This window comes from Labrus bergylta, chromosome 1 (assembly GCF_963930695.1).
Source record: "Labrus bergylta chromosome 1, fLabBer1.1, whole genome shotgun sequence".
Lineage (NCBI taxonomy): Eukaryota > Metazoa > Chordata > Actinopteri > Labriformes > Labridae > Labrus > Labrus bergylta.
In genome coordinates, this window is record NC_089195.1 from 26,871,580 (window position 1) to 26,886,495 (window position 14,916).

The 14,916-nt window shown below is 39.7% G+C and overlaps 2 protein-coding genes across 2 annotated transcripts in view; one reads left to right on the forward strand and one right to left on the reverse strand.

The window, feature by feature from the left end:
• Positions 1 to 14,916, reverse strand: part of ctnna2 (catenin (cadherin-associated protein), alpha 2) — a 337,796-nt gene that overhangs the window by 106,630 nt on the left and 216,250 nt on the right. The window lies entirely within an intron of this gene.
• Positions 9,924 to 13,738, forward strand: lrrtm1 (leucine rich repeat transmembrane neuronal 1). Its single transcript, XM_020643834.2, has one exon. The coding sequence runs from the start codon at positions 11,146 to 11,148 to the stop codon at positions 12,721 to 12,723; it is 1,578 nt and encodes a 525-aa protein (XP_020499490.1). The 5' UTR covers positions 9,924 to 11,145; the 3' UTR covers positions 12,724 to 13,738.

A 14,916-nucleotide genomic window follows, 5' to 3' on the forward strand; every position in this document is an offset into this window, starting at 1 on the left:
CCAGGATGTTGCTCCTTTCACAGAAACAAAAAGCTGTTTGAGCAAAATGTGTTTTGCAAAATGAAGCTTTACAGTTGGCATTTGAAGCTGCTACTGTATGCTGCAGCCCTGTAGTCTGTGTTTGTATATGCAGAAAGGCTAAAGAGCAAGTCTTTACCGTAATAAACCACCTGATGAAAACCGGTTTTATGGCACATTTGAATTTGTCATCACAGTTGCAACTAATAACGTTAAAAATGCCTCTGGTCTCCATTCAGGTCTCCAATGAATCAATGACTGTGTGACTGTGAGAAGCATGTCAAACATCAGGAACATGAGATTGAACACACTAAAGTGAAATGCCCTATAACTATTGATAACATTAAAGTTTGACTGATATTTGTCTCTTTCTCCCCAAAACTAAATCATGATTCATGCTCTATCTTGGTATAAATATCAACTCATAATACAATTCTAAAAATATCTCTATCTCCTTAGTGTGTGCATGGATAAATCCCCCCCCCCCCCCCCCGAGCAGCATATCCACTCGTTAGGAATTTAATTGGCAACAAGAACCGTCAGTCATCAGCACAGTTGTGTGCAATTGGCCTGAACAGAACAGGGGAAGGCACCTCCTTTCAACTCAGGCTCTTACTGGCTGCTATAGGCTGGGAACAGTGAATGGAACGTCGTAATTGGCCAAATGAGGTGTCCTTCAAAAGGTCAGAGTGAGACTGGCATTTTGTTCTAAGTAAGTAAAAAAAAAATATATATAAAACAATACAGTCTTTGCGTTGAGGTATCTGAGGTATTCAATCTTTGAAAGGTTTTGGAGTGTTGGGACTATTGTTGATGCAGCAGGACGGTTTTCTTTGGAATATTATGATGCGGAGAGTACAGCAAATCTTCAAATAGTAAGTCAAGTAAGTCACCCCTACTGCCAGTTTTAGATGTACGGCCTTGTACATTGGAAACACAAGGACCTTTCTTATTACAAGGGACATCCGTTTGTTTTACTACTTCTCTCTATGTTTTATTCAGAAAATTAGCTCATGTCCTACTCTACCTTTCACCAGGGACACGTGAATAAAGGCACAAGTACTTTTCCATCTGAATTTACAAGTGTTTCAGCCCTTTGCATCAGAGAACCCTGTGCTCACTGGATTCTTATGCTTCACCCCAACATGAGAGAGGCCAGTGGACACATGAAGGACGCAGAAGCTTGTTTGGCTCTGAATGAGGCAATAGGCCAGAGTAGTCGGGAGCTATCAAACGGGGAGGGCATGCCGCTCCAGAGAGCCGGGTTTTGAAAATAGGCTTGGTGGCTCTCAGTGGGATCTCTGCGTCATCTGACAGCAGAACAAAGTTCCTCTGGCAGACGGAGCCCTGTCATAGGCGCTGTTAGATGTAGTCTCTGAAGCCCAAAACACAAGAGCCAGAAAGCACATACTCAAAAAAAACAGACAGCAAAAAAATACATTTAAAACATGTTATCAAATAAAATAATAACATGGAAAACACACGTACAATAAACAACAAAATCAGGGAGAAAAACTGGCTGTGGCAGATGGCCGTACAACTCCACCAGCAGTGGTGGCGTGAAGAATTCTGATCTTGTTTCTGTATAAAAGCATGTCCAACGCTCAGAGTCTCACTGCTCTGTGTTGTGACTGCCTGTCCTATGCCCAACAGGGAACACCATGCATTGGACATAGCTCGAGGCATTTTGGAGCCATATTAATTCTTTTTCACACACACACACACACACACACACACACACACACACACACACACACACACACACACACACACACACACACACACACACACAACTGAAATGTGCAACCACTGTTGAGTCTTTTCTATTAAACAATCCAAACCAAAAAGCCTCACAAACACAACATATCTTTCTGTCCGTAATAGTTACAATAGTTACACTTATTTTGTGTAACAAGTGTGATAAACTATAAATGTTTGGCATAAAAAATACTATATACAAACATTTTTGTACAGAGATTCCCAAAAGACATCATAAAAAAAGGGTGTCCTTTCTTTCAATTGTAATTTTTTTAGACTGACCAAAATATCACACACATACTACCGGTACTTCCCCAGTATGTGATCTAGGATTGAATGGCCACCTTCTAGAAAAACACATGATTCACACAAGTATTGGACGTTAAATTGACTCCTAAATATTGAAAGGTATTCAAATGGTCCTCTACAGTCCCTGTTATATGCGGCATACCTCCGCTTGGCGGTATGAAATTTGGGGATGGTCTCAACAATTTTGGGACACTTTTGGTTGGTTTCAAATGACAACAAATCCTGTAAAATCCAGTGTAGAAGATGCACTTCAACCGTTTTTCTTTTCATCTAAAAAGGGGGCTGTGTCCTATGTGTGCAACCAATATACCAGTATAAAATACTGGCATGCACAGAAACTGCATGTTGTGGACTTTGGTGAACACAATGGAAATTGTTAGCAGAAAGACTGTTTCAACCTTTTTGCACCTTTAATACAGAAGATAGAGGCAGAATAAAGGTGCAACTTTTATGCACGGCTGAACACCACAAAATCCAAAGATAGGTGTTGTATCGTCACATACTGTATGAAGTGGAGGTGTATGGTTCTGTAACCTCAGGCTCATCTGGCCTTTGTGTCGCTGATATGGAATTGCAAGTGATTGTGCAGCAATTCCAATGAGCTTTAGGTCCGCCAAGTCTTTGGGTTTCGTTTAAATTAATAAAACACTGGGTGGCTGTTCATAACAGATGATATGATCTTATCTTAAATTATTAGATCGATTAACCTTGGCTACCCATTCTCCTATATTCCTACTCATCTACCAATCTATATATTATGATATGCCAAAATATTTTAGGAAAGGAATTTGATTTGCCCCACTTAGTTGTCTGAATTCATATTTACTGATTCTGTAAATCCTGTTATTATTATTTTTTTGCAGTGATTTTTCGTTCACAAATGCAAATAAATACTCTGCGGACATCGTTATAAACATGCTAGCTCGAAAAGGAAATAATGTTTCTTCGACTCGGCAGACACAGGGTCAAGTAGCATTGTCACTCTTGAATCTAACATTTTAAAGGGACGGGTTTGTCAGACGTAGAGGTTTATGCTCTTCAGATGCAGCCACCCACATACAGTAGAAGGTTTGGATACTTTGGATAACAGTGAGGCCACTGCTACACTATGCATCTCAGTACAACTGCTGTTTTTCTTCTAACTTCACATCATACATGTGATGACATTTTCCAGTTATAAAACTACACTAATAATAATTTACAATGGACTGCTCAACTGCTGAAGTTAGATTTGTTAAGGTTGATTATGTTGTCTGTATCGATTGCCTATTAAATCCTGTCTTGAATTAAACACATACAAACTTTCAACATGTTACTTTGTACACATGTAATACAAATATTTAAATGTATCCATTTGTTTGATTGTTGTTTTTTTTCTAAATAGTATACAGTGGAGTTTAAAGTTAATGACCACCCCCCCCAAAAAAAAAAACAACTAGAAAAAAAAAAACAACCATACACATTTGTAATGCAGAAGATGCAAGTCTGAGATCGAGCTCTTGCCTTTACATGTATTTTATCCAACCAACACTTAAAGCGATACTGCTGTGATAGCAACAACAATCAGCTATCTGAGATATAAAGCTTGGCATACATGGAAATGGAACATTTACACTTACTCAGAATCAGGATTAGAAATACTTAATTAATCTCAGGGGATATGTGGTCATTATAGTTGCCCTTAAACAGAATATAGCAGTAGGAAATTTAGAAATATAGATTATTAAATATAAATAATAGAATAAGCAATAAGTACCAAGTGAGCATATCTGAAGAATAATAAGAAATGTACAATCACAGGGAATTGAACAGGAACAAATGTAAATGTACAAAATGTGCTGTGTTAAACAGTGTAGATATTGCACGGTGAATGTATAAATGTTATCCAGATTTGTATCCGTACTGCACACATGTCTGACCTAACACAAATGTTGACCTTTGGTTGAAATGTTGTGGTAGAGGCTAGCATTCGTCAAATTTTGGAGCATGGCTTCCAAATTACTCTGTGCAGACCATTACAATAGCAACTTAAAACTAGAGGAAATTCAAGATCATGCTGCTTGCAAAATCCCCCCTAGATTCATTTCTGCATTGGGTTTTTTCCCTGCAAACGCTTATTATACTGTAATCATATTGCTTTCTTCAAACACAAGCTTTATGCAGAACCCTAATGTCCTTATGTTCATCCATGTGGACAAACTATCAGATCATCTAACTCTACCAGTCCTCCAACTCAAAATTGGCCCACCACTGTAGCCTCAAAAAAAGTGCAAATCAAGTGGACGACAATGCATTGATTTTTTTGTTGTTGAAGCAGTTGTCGGTGCTTCGTGAAGCGAACCTTAAAATCCTCTAAAACATGCTTCAATAAGTTGTAACCCATAGTGACAACCATGTTCCCCCTGTCACATGCTCCAATGATAATTATGACGGTATGTTCTTTCCTGGTCTGTTTCCCCCAGTTGCTAAAAGTATAAACTCCTTTTATATCACAGGAAACCAAGGATGTATTTAACACAGACCTTCCCTTGGCGACTGTCTTCAAAGTTTAGATAACTAGATGCATATATCTGAGATAAGATTGTGCTGGTAATAATAGGAAATGCCCACGGCTGTCTTGATTTTTCTTTGATTACATATGTTCTGTTCCGTAGTTCATCCCCAGTTGCTGATTATATAATGGGATAATGTCATTTGAAGTGCTGAGGAAGATAAAAAAAGAAACAAGCACAAAACTAAAACGAATAAGCTCGATGTTAACTCTCCGTCCACTCGCGACCCTTTCAAACTGAGAGAAATCTCTATCGGCTGGAGGTCGCACTCAATAGCAGATGCAGAATCATCTCTTGCTGTTTCCTCAGCACACCACTAACACGCACTCTCGGGAGTAAGTGTCGGCACAGACCCCTCGCCACAATCCTTTCCCTGCTGTCCATCAACATTATCTCTGCAGCAGACCAATTAGTCATCATCTGCCTTGTTTTGTTGGGCTCCCACTGTTGGAAGTCCTCCGATTCAATAAATTATTTAAATAATGAGCCTGTAATCATTGATGCTGATAATTTGGAGCCATTTTTAATACCTCAAATCAATTTAGTCTGCTGCCAATTTCACCACAACCCTCCAACCATTTTGTCATAAGAAAACTAGCCAAGACTATCGAATAAAACCACCATGAGCATCAGAATCAAATCATTCTTTAGAGTCTGGAAAATCCATTTAAATCTTGCATTTTTTGGAGTCTCATTGCAACAAACTATTTAGCAGAGCTATAGCAGAGCAACGTTGCCACAATCTGAATCTTTTGGCTCTCAGCTACTTGATTTTGGTGGTTGGAGTTTTCTTTCCTCATATAGCTAAAGCAGGCATATAGGAAGCCAGTGAGGGATCATGGTCATTGCAATTCTGGCAGGAAATGCACTTATTTTCAGATTTCATCTCCACAAAAGGAGAAATAGTCAGAAATGCAAGTTTTAAAAAATTCCTACATGATAACTCACATCAACACCTCAGCTTTCAGATTTCCTTGTTGCAAATTGATACATTCAACCAGAATGTGAGATGTGACATATTCTTGAATAAAAGAAAATTCACTTATTAGTCAGAAAAACCTTCAACTCTCACATGCATCAAACATGTCCGACTTTTTTTTCCCATTCAACAGATAAAAGGAAAGTTACCTAATGAAGTTGACAAAGGTGCTGAATCCATTTCTAGTCATCTTGTTATGTTGTTTGATATTAAAAAGAAACCCTAAACTGGAGACGTATATAATGCTATGAGAACAAAATGAAGGATATCTCAAGGTTAGTCATAAAAAAATAATCTACATCCATATCCTTATCAACCATCAATCTGTTATATGGCTGCATCTGAATGTCCGGTTGTGCTCACGTGAGTGTGTTGAGTAGGCATGTGTGTTTCGCCCACATACACACAGACACTCACACTTGTGCTGACCTTAACTCCAAAGCAGAGAGCCAAAGCTCTTAAAGTCTTAAAACTGATGGTGTGGATACTCCCATCTCCTGTTCGCTGTGTCAAGTCATTATAGTGCACCAAGTCATTAGCTGATGGTGTAGTCATCCATTACAGTTAAGAGGGAATATAGCAAAGGCGAAAGCAGAGATGATTCCAACTTCAAGATGTCCCGATCATATGAAGGGCGATTTTTCTTTCTTTTTCTTTGGTGCTCAATGTATCTCTATCACTGTCAAAACTTCTCAGAGTACCTGTTTTATGAGCTTTTTTTTGCCTTTAGAGACAGGACAATAGAGTCAGAAATTGGGGAGAGAGCGTGGGGAGTGACATTCAGGAAAAGGAGTGACAGGTTGGATTTGAACCCAGGCTGCCCGCTTAGAGGAATATAGCTGCCATTCATGTGGCACGTGCACTAACCAATAGGCTACTGGCGCCCAGAGTACCTTTTAAGAGAGAATACATTATTAAAAGAAAAATCCGATCTGAGAGGTGTCATGTAAGATCTGCAAACTGAGTTGAAATAAACAGAGCATGATTCAATTTTTAAAGTTCTGGGAATGAAAGACTGACTTTGTTGTCCAAACTGCAAATGACTTCTCTTGATAAAAAAAAAATGAAGGTCACAGAACAGTGGAAGGGAAACTGTGACTGAAGATCCAAGAAAATATCCATCTCAATCAAAACAAATGATATTAAACAGAAAAAAACGGAACAGCTAAATCTTTTTTTTTTCTTTCATTGTCACATAAATGTTAAAAAACAGCCTGTCACGGTTCTGAAGCTCCTGGTGGCAGATTGATTGTTTAAAGCTCGAGTAGTCAAATGCCACACTGGCTCAATGGAAGTACAGCACTGTAATTGTGGTTCCTTGGTATAATTATTGTTATCAAATCGGCCGGCATATGTTCCACTAGATGCAGCCAGATTATCTATTTTTTTTGTCTCTGAAGTCTACAATTGTCTTTAAATGTGTAACCAGTGTCAGATCAGCCTCATGCTGAGCATAAGGACATCATTTCTCTATTATTTACAAGAATGCCAGGCAATGAGCTCAATTAAAGACTCCACTAATGGAGCCATATGAGATTTGATGCAAAAAAAAATAAAGATCAAAAATAAAGCTAAATACCAGCATTACCAGTCAAAGGGTTCAGCCTGTTAAAAGGAAGTCTGCCCTTGCCACTGTTACTATCTACATGTTGGCAAGTACAAGAACTTGATCTTCATTTGGACAATCAGCTTTCTGCATCAAAGAACTAATAACAAATTACTGCCTGGAATAAAATAAGTCTCAGATTGAAAATCTTTTGCAAAAAAAGTGAAATGTTGGCTGAAACAAACCAGAGCTGTATCCACTTTTAAATATTAAATACGTTATTTAAATTGGTTTACAGAATTTTGTACTGTCATATATGTATTTTAATGGAATGTAATGTAATGTTATGCGGTTTTATGTGATCCATGTTGTACATTTAAACTCTACTCTGTTTGTTTAACCAAAGGTCTAACTAGGGACAAGAGTTGGAAATTAGAAATAGCTCCAAACTCTCCATGCAGCACATCAGTTTCATGTTATGTTAATTTGCATTGTGCCTATTAAATAAATTAAATTCAAGTCAATTCAAGTGCTTTTTTTCATGGTTGATTAATGTCGGATTTCTGGAACTAACATTAAGATTGGTTTAGACCATATCTTTTTATGAAGTCTTGAGGAAACATTTGTCATGAATGGGTGCTAAACAAATAAGAAGTGTTGGATTCATTGAGCAACCTTGTCACAGGTCAACCTGCTCGGCATTATTTGCAAATGATATCCAAACGGATAACTCTTCATATAGTCAGTGATGAGAATACATTCAACAACACAAACACACCAAGCTAAAGCTTTCAGTGAGTAAGTAAGCTGGATGGATAGAATCATGATTATCATAACAGAAAACAGCTTAATCTGTTGGTGGTTCTACAATCGGAAAAGTTATTGTGCAGTGTTGTTGCAGTTATTGGTTGAGCCACTCGGTGGGGGGAAGGGGTTTTTGAGTGATGAGATGATCATCTAATCTACCACCGTGTCCTACACTCTAAAGCTTACTCTCATTATTAAGTGCTTGTTTTGTTTTGCCCTCGCATTCATTCATGGAGACTACAAGACATATGGGTAATATGTTTATTAAAAATGTAGAACTCTTGGAAAGCCATTTCTCAAAACACAGGCTATTCTTAAGCTAATGCTCACGCCACAGTGCAAGTGCCAACAACAACAATAACAACATTACAGTGATTGATATTCTCATCAGAACACATGCAGTGACAAAGTGATACGGTTAACATGACTGCAGCATAACTGAAGCTATGTGTTTGTATTTAGTCAATTTGGCCCTATAGAGTTTTCATAACACTCATAACACATAACACGCAGAAGTTTAAAAACAATAGGAATAATCTTCAAATGTGCCAAGCTTTGAGTTGTGGTCGCACTGACGCTTTTACATGAATCAAGTTCCCAACAGATTGAAGTGAATAAAAAAAATGCAGCATCAGTTTTGTAAGATCTAGTTACAGTAATAGAAGTAGATGAGCTTCCTGGTAGCAGTAACCAAGATTAACGGTGCCAGAATATGTTAACGTTTGCCTCTAAAGTAGAAAAACAACCAGCTGCAAGTCCACTGCAAAAGAAGAGGCACTGGAATAAATGTTTGCATTGACGACGTGCTATAAATATTATTATGGAATTAGTCGTTTTGCTTCAAAACATATTTCCTGGATCAATATATAGATCATAATACTTGTTCACATTACAAACACATTAATGGAACTTTATTGTGAAAGGCGTATATTCAGTTTTTATTAATTTTGTTCAAAATATGTTTTGATCATTCTATAAAACTTAAAAAACACTGATTAAGATGTCAAGTTGTGTCATCTATCAGTAAGTATGCAAAGAACTCGGTGAGGGAAAAAGGTCAGATGATTGGAAACTTGGCTGATATAGAATGTAAGGCACTGTCACAGTTCATTGTGTTCGAAAATTAATGGGTGAACGATGACAAGGCTAGGAGTGATTCCAGAGAAGTGCAAGACAAGGCGAGAGGGGACCTTCAGAGAGGAATATTTATGTTACAGCTTTATGCTAATATTATGTGGCAAGCAATTACATCTGTATTCAGGCAGCAGAGCCTAACCATAATTGACAATGACATAGAAGGTCTGGTTACAGGACAGTTTGATCAGATGGAAAATGTCATACTCCAGTCTTGACTCGATATAATGCAGCTTTTTTTTTCGTTGGCAAGGCTAAAGAGTGATTATCAGTACAGAGATGAATTCATTATACACCGCAATGTTTGAATTCATTAGACAAAAATGAATATATTTAAATTCTAACATCATTATTTGCATTATTCATTATTGTGTTTATTTAATTGTGATGTCAAGAGAGAATATGGTAAATTATTTTTAAATTAAATGAACTTATTTTGTCCCTCAAATCGACTCTATGGTTGAACGACACTGAGTCTCTGCTGGGGCTCCTTTTTGGATGGTGTCCCTTTGAATATATGTGATTTTGCAACTCTGAAGTGATAAAACTGCTTTCTCATAGCAACGTCAAAGGAGGCAGACATTATATAGCCCAATTCATTACAGTCATTGAAGGGAAGGAGAGGAGGGAGAGAGAGAGAGAGAGAGAGAGAGAGAGAGAGAGAGAGAGAGAGAGAGAGAGAGAGGGAGAGAGAGAGAGAGAGATAGCGGGGGAGGGATGGGGGGGGGGGCTTCATTAAAGCTCCTGGTCTAAGCCCAGCCCATTCTGAATATGTAAATGTCTCAGGCAGAGAGAAAAACACAGCAAGAGAAAAGCGAGGAAGGAAGAGAGAGGAGAGAGAGGGAGAGGAAGAGGAGGGGAGCATGAAAAAGTGAGTGAGCGATCAAGGAAAAGAGAGCAAGGGAGCGAGGGAGAGAGAGAGAGAGCGAGCACTCTGAATTGTGAGTGGCTTACGACACTCAGTGAACAGAAGGTGCTTCTGCATGCGCTGTCAGTGTACAGCTCTGCTGCAAGGGATTGCGCGCTCCTTTGCTTCCCACATTTACCGCCCCTGCCTGCCTGCCTACCAGTACCAGCCTTCAGCAGCCTCTTCCAGCTGGCGGAGAAAAACACCCGGAGAGCACGGGAGTGAACGAAACTGCAAGCCACAGGGGATGCAAGCGGCTTCTTATCCGAGATGAGCCACTCTGATGACAAGGAATACTGATACCAGTGAAGACGGTTCACCTTTTTACATCCTTTTTCTCGGCGCCTCCGTCACTGAAATTATAATTACTCGCTTGAATGGATTTAAACCCTACAAGTCAGTTATTGCCTCAAAAGATGGACGATAATATGTGTTGACAGATCTGCTGAAACTTAAGAAGAAAGGGGAGGAGAAAAGAGCAAGCCAGATATTTAAAAGATTTTGCCTTGGTCTTTTTTTTTCTTTCTCTGGTTGTCTCCTCTCCCCTCTGATCATTGCAGCAGAGGACTGCGGAGGAGCAAAAGAGACAGAGCTCATGCATGCAGACAGGGGAACTTGCACTTCCTACCATCTCGCTGAAAGCTACTTGGATTCCTTCTCTTTCTGGCTCTTTCACTTGAGGAGAACTAAGACATTGTAAGCCTGCCAAGGATCTGGTGTCCACTGAAAAGGGAGAAGGGAGGGGGGGAGAATTTGTACCACAGTGGGGTCTTTTTTAGATTCGCACATAATTAGTGTTGGGGCACAAAGCGAGACGCTGAATGGAGATTGTCAGCTTTTGGATAGGGGTGAGTAGGAACCTTTTCAAATAGGATCGATCAATGAGGACAAATTTTTCTGCCTCTCTGCTCTCCACCCAGTGCTTCATATCTAACGTAGGCAGAGAGGTTTGCTCTTTTTCCCTTTCATTTTCAACAAGGGGTTACTAAATAACAGAAAAGCAGCTAAATTCCAAAAACGACACATATTAATACATTATAGAAATATGATGCAATAAATATGGTGTGATAAGTAAAAGAAAACAATATCCAGAGTGGTTCAATGGACATTTTCTCAGTGGCATCCCTGGATATTTATGCTAATGGATTTCCTTTTAATTGGACTGTACTTAAAGTGGCCACTGAAGAAGCCCCCTGGGTTGATACTGTGTGTATTGGGCATTTTTTTGAGAACGGTTCCCTTGGTGGAGGGGGTTTGTCCAAGGCTGTGCCGCTGCGACAGCAAGCTGCTGTACTGCGAGGGGCTCAACCTCACAGACATTCCCCACAATCTGAGCAGCGCCATGGGCCTGTCCATGAGAGAGAACAACTTGACCGAGCTGCGTGAAGGCCAACTGGCTGGTCTGTCACAGCTCACCTGGCTCTACCTAGATCACAACAACATTGACATTGTAGAGGAGGGTGCATTTGACAGGCTAAGACGGGTCAAGGAGTTAGACCTCAGCAGCAACAGGATTGAGAATCTGCCAAATGGTACCTTTAGGCCCCTCCCAAACCTGCGTATCCTGGACCTCTCATACAACAGGCTGCAGGCACTCGAGCCTGACTTGTTTCACGGCCTTAGGAAGCTGACCAATTTACATTTGCGCTACAATGCTCTAAAATTTGTGCCAGTGCGGATTTTTCAAGACTGCCGGAGCATGCAGTTCCTGGACTTGGGATACAACCAACTGCAGAGTTTGGCAAGAAACTCCTTTGCTGGCCTCTTCAAGTTGACTGAGTTGCATCTTGAGCACAATGAGCTAGTGAAAGTCAACCTAGCCCACTTCCCTCGCCTCATCTCTTTACGTACTCTGTACATGCACAACAATCGAGCCACTATTGTTGTCAATACCCTGGAATGGACATGGCATTTTTTAGAGAAGATTGACTTGTCAGCCAATGAAATCGAGTACATCGAGCCACATGTTTTTGAGAGTTCACCCAACCTGAAGGTTCTGATGCTGGACTCCAATCGCTTGACCTCTGTGGACCAGCGCATCCTGGATTCCTGGTCATCTCTGGACAGTATTACCCTGGCAGGGAACGACTGGGAGTGTAGTCGCAACGTGTGTGCCTTGGCCTCTTGGCTGAGTGCCTTCCGAGGCCAGCGTGACAATTCCCTGCTGTGTTCAAGCCCCGACACCGCACAGGGTGAGGATGTGTTGGATGCTGTCTATGCTTTTCAGCTATGTGAAGATCCCCCAATGGAGGTAACTACAGCAGGCCTGTATGCCTCAACAAGGGATCTGGCCCAGGGTGGATCTGTTTTCCTGGGCCCATTTACTCCCAACCCTTACGAGGGTGATGGTAGTGAGGTGGTCACCAGTTCATTCACTGTCACGGTGGGCCACGATGACCTGGAGAGCACCATGCAGATCCACAAGGTGGTGACTGGCACCATGGCACTCATCTTTTCCTTTCTCATCATAGTGCTCATGTTGTATGTGGCATGGAAGTGCTTTCCAGCTGGAATAAGGCAGCTGAGGCAGTGCTTCAGCAGTCAGCGCCGCAAGCAGAAGCAAAAGCAAAGCATGCAGCAGATGGCTACAATTTCTACGCCGGAGTACTATGTTGACTATAAGCCGAACCACATTGAGGGAGCACTGGTAATCATCAATGAATATGGCTCTTGCACTTGCCAACAACAACCTTCTCGGGAATGTGAGGTGTGACCCTGCTGTGTGAGTGCGTCTTTACCTGTGATTATCTGGATATACAGTAAATCCCTTTTTTTTGGATACTCTGGGGATTGGACAGATGGATAAAGGGATCTTTTGGACTCTTTTTTTACACAGCATCTCACTGTGATGTGGAAGGAGTGTGCTTTATGCAGCAGACTATTTTGCGGTGGATTTACTGCTATTCCTATCTACTGCTGATCTGACGCCACGGGGCATAAAGGGCACCTGACTTTTGGACCTGATGATGTTCTACAAAAACACAGAGAGGAATACATTGTGGGCACGGAGGCTTTTCTCTCAAGGGTGGATATTTGAGCTTTAATGTGTCTTTCTACTTCAGGACATTTAATTATTGTTTGAAATGAACTGGGGACACACAAAAGAAGAAAAAAAAGAGAGAAAAAAAACAAACCATTTGTATTATGGTTCACACAATATTTGACAAGCATTTAAAATATAAAAAAAAACTGTTTAAGTTGGATTCAAATGTAAAAATAAAGTCTGTGTAAAATATGTTCAAAGAAGAAGCGCAAGCGTGGAGAAAAAATGATACAAGATAATCTATTTCTTTTGTAAACTACAAAAAATGTTTAAATAAATGAATTGCTATCCACAGTAAACTCATTTGTACGTGAGAAGCTGTCAGAAAGGGTGAATGACAATAGATTCAGTCTATCCGTGGCCATATCTCTGCAGTGTAACGAACCAAAAAAAAAAAGATATACAAAAAAAATGAAGGGGCAGAGGGATATCTGCATCTCATCTTTAGTGTAAAACTCATAGTCTGAATTTTAGATCTGTTCTCTGTTTTAACTTTCATATTTGTTGTTTTATCATTCGCTGTGTGGGCTATTATCAGTGTAGTTTCTTTACCCCTTTCCATTGCTTATGGGAGAATAGATTTAAATGATCTATTAATTTTTCCGTTGGTTAGCATATTTTCATACTATTATATCCGTATTTGTGTACCATCCAAGTAAAGAAAGCAGAGTGTCTAAGATCTAAAGCTATGCCTCTCATTGCCTCTCAATCTTTGGCTTTCACAGGGGGGGGGGGGGGGGGGGGGGGGGGGTAAGCCTCCTTTCACTGAACCAAGCACACTAAAGACAAACATTGAAATAATGCATACTTCAATAAAAATACAATTTCAGATTGTATGCGAATCGTTGAAGAAATTATCCAGCAGCTTAAAGGAAAATTTGCACATACAATATCCTTCACTGTGTTTTTATGTGATGTAATATGTTTGTTGAATACAAGGCCATTCTGAGGTGTATATATATCCTTCTTCCTCTGGTGTTTATTGTGTAATTAGTGCACTGACAGATGTTGTGTTTCATGGGTCTTCTGACATGACTAGTATGTTGTGTGTGTGTGAACGGAGGGGGTGGACAGTAAGAGTGAGATGGAGCATCAAGACGACTGCAGAAAGAGGGAACAGACTGCTCTCTAGTGTGCATATTCTCATACTGTGGCTGCGTTTTACCTATTGTGCACCATTATCTGCAGACTTTCACAGCAGGAGAATCATAAATATTCTGAAATTGCAGCAGCTTTTCTGAAAAGAATGCATCAATTTGCAACCATTTCTTTTGTGTTATTCTGAGTTAAATTAAGATAATGTTTACAACTTGTAAGTCAGCAGGAATAAAAACATGTTTTAAAGACTCATTGACAATCATTACATAACAGTAAAAAAAAAAGAGAGAGAGTTAAATGTTAACTTCAGATAAATCTACATTGTAATTGCACTGTTTTTGGGAACAATCTGCAACAAAAGGGTCAGAGAACAAAAAAAGGTAAAAAATTGGTTCCTATTGGGGCCAATAAATCTTTTGGGGTGTTTTACATTAATGATGCTCTTATAATCTGAGAGAGGCACACAAGTCCCTAAATTACAAGGTTAGACTTTGTGTTTAATAACACTGTTTTGGGGGTTGAAGATCATGATCAATATTTTAATGAATCTGACGGATATTTCACAAAAATAGTAAATCTACTGAAGCTAAAATGGTAGCTATTTGTTATTATGAAACATGTTTACAATATTTTGTGTGGATATTGCAAGGATTGGACCCTTTATTCTTTTAAACAAAAGATTACTTAACTCAGAAGGGACAAACAAAGTGAGTCAAGGGATATAAGTATCCAATTATCTTCTTTCCCTGACATAGCTTTTAGGAT

Bases quoted from the DNA above. Each gene is read 5' to 3' on its own strand.
- lrrtm1 (XM_020643834.2), top strand. From the start codon at position 11,146: ATGCTAATGGATTTCCTTTTAATTGGACTGTACTTAAAGTGGCCACTG.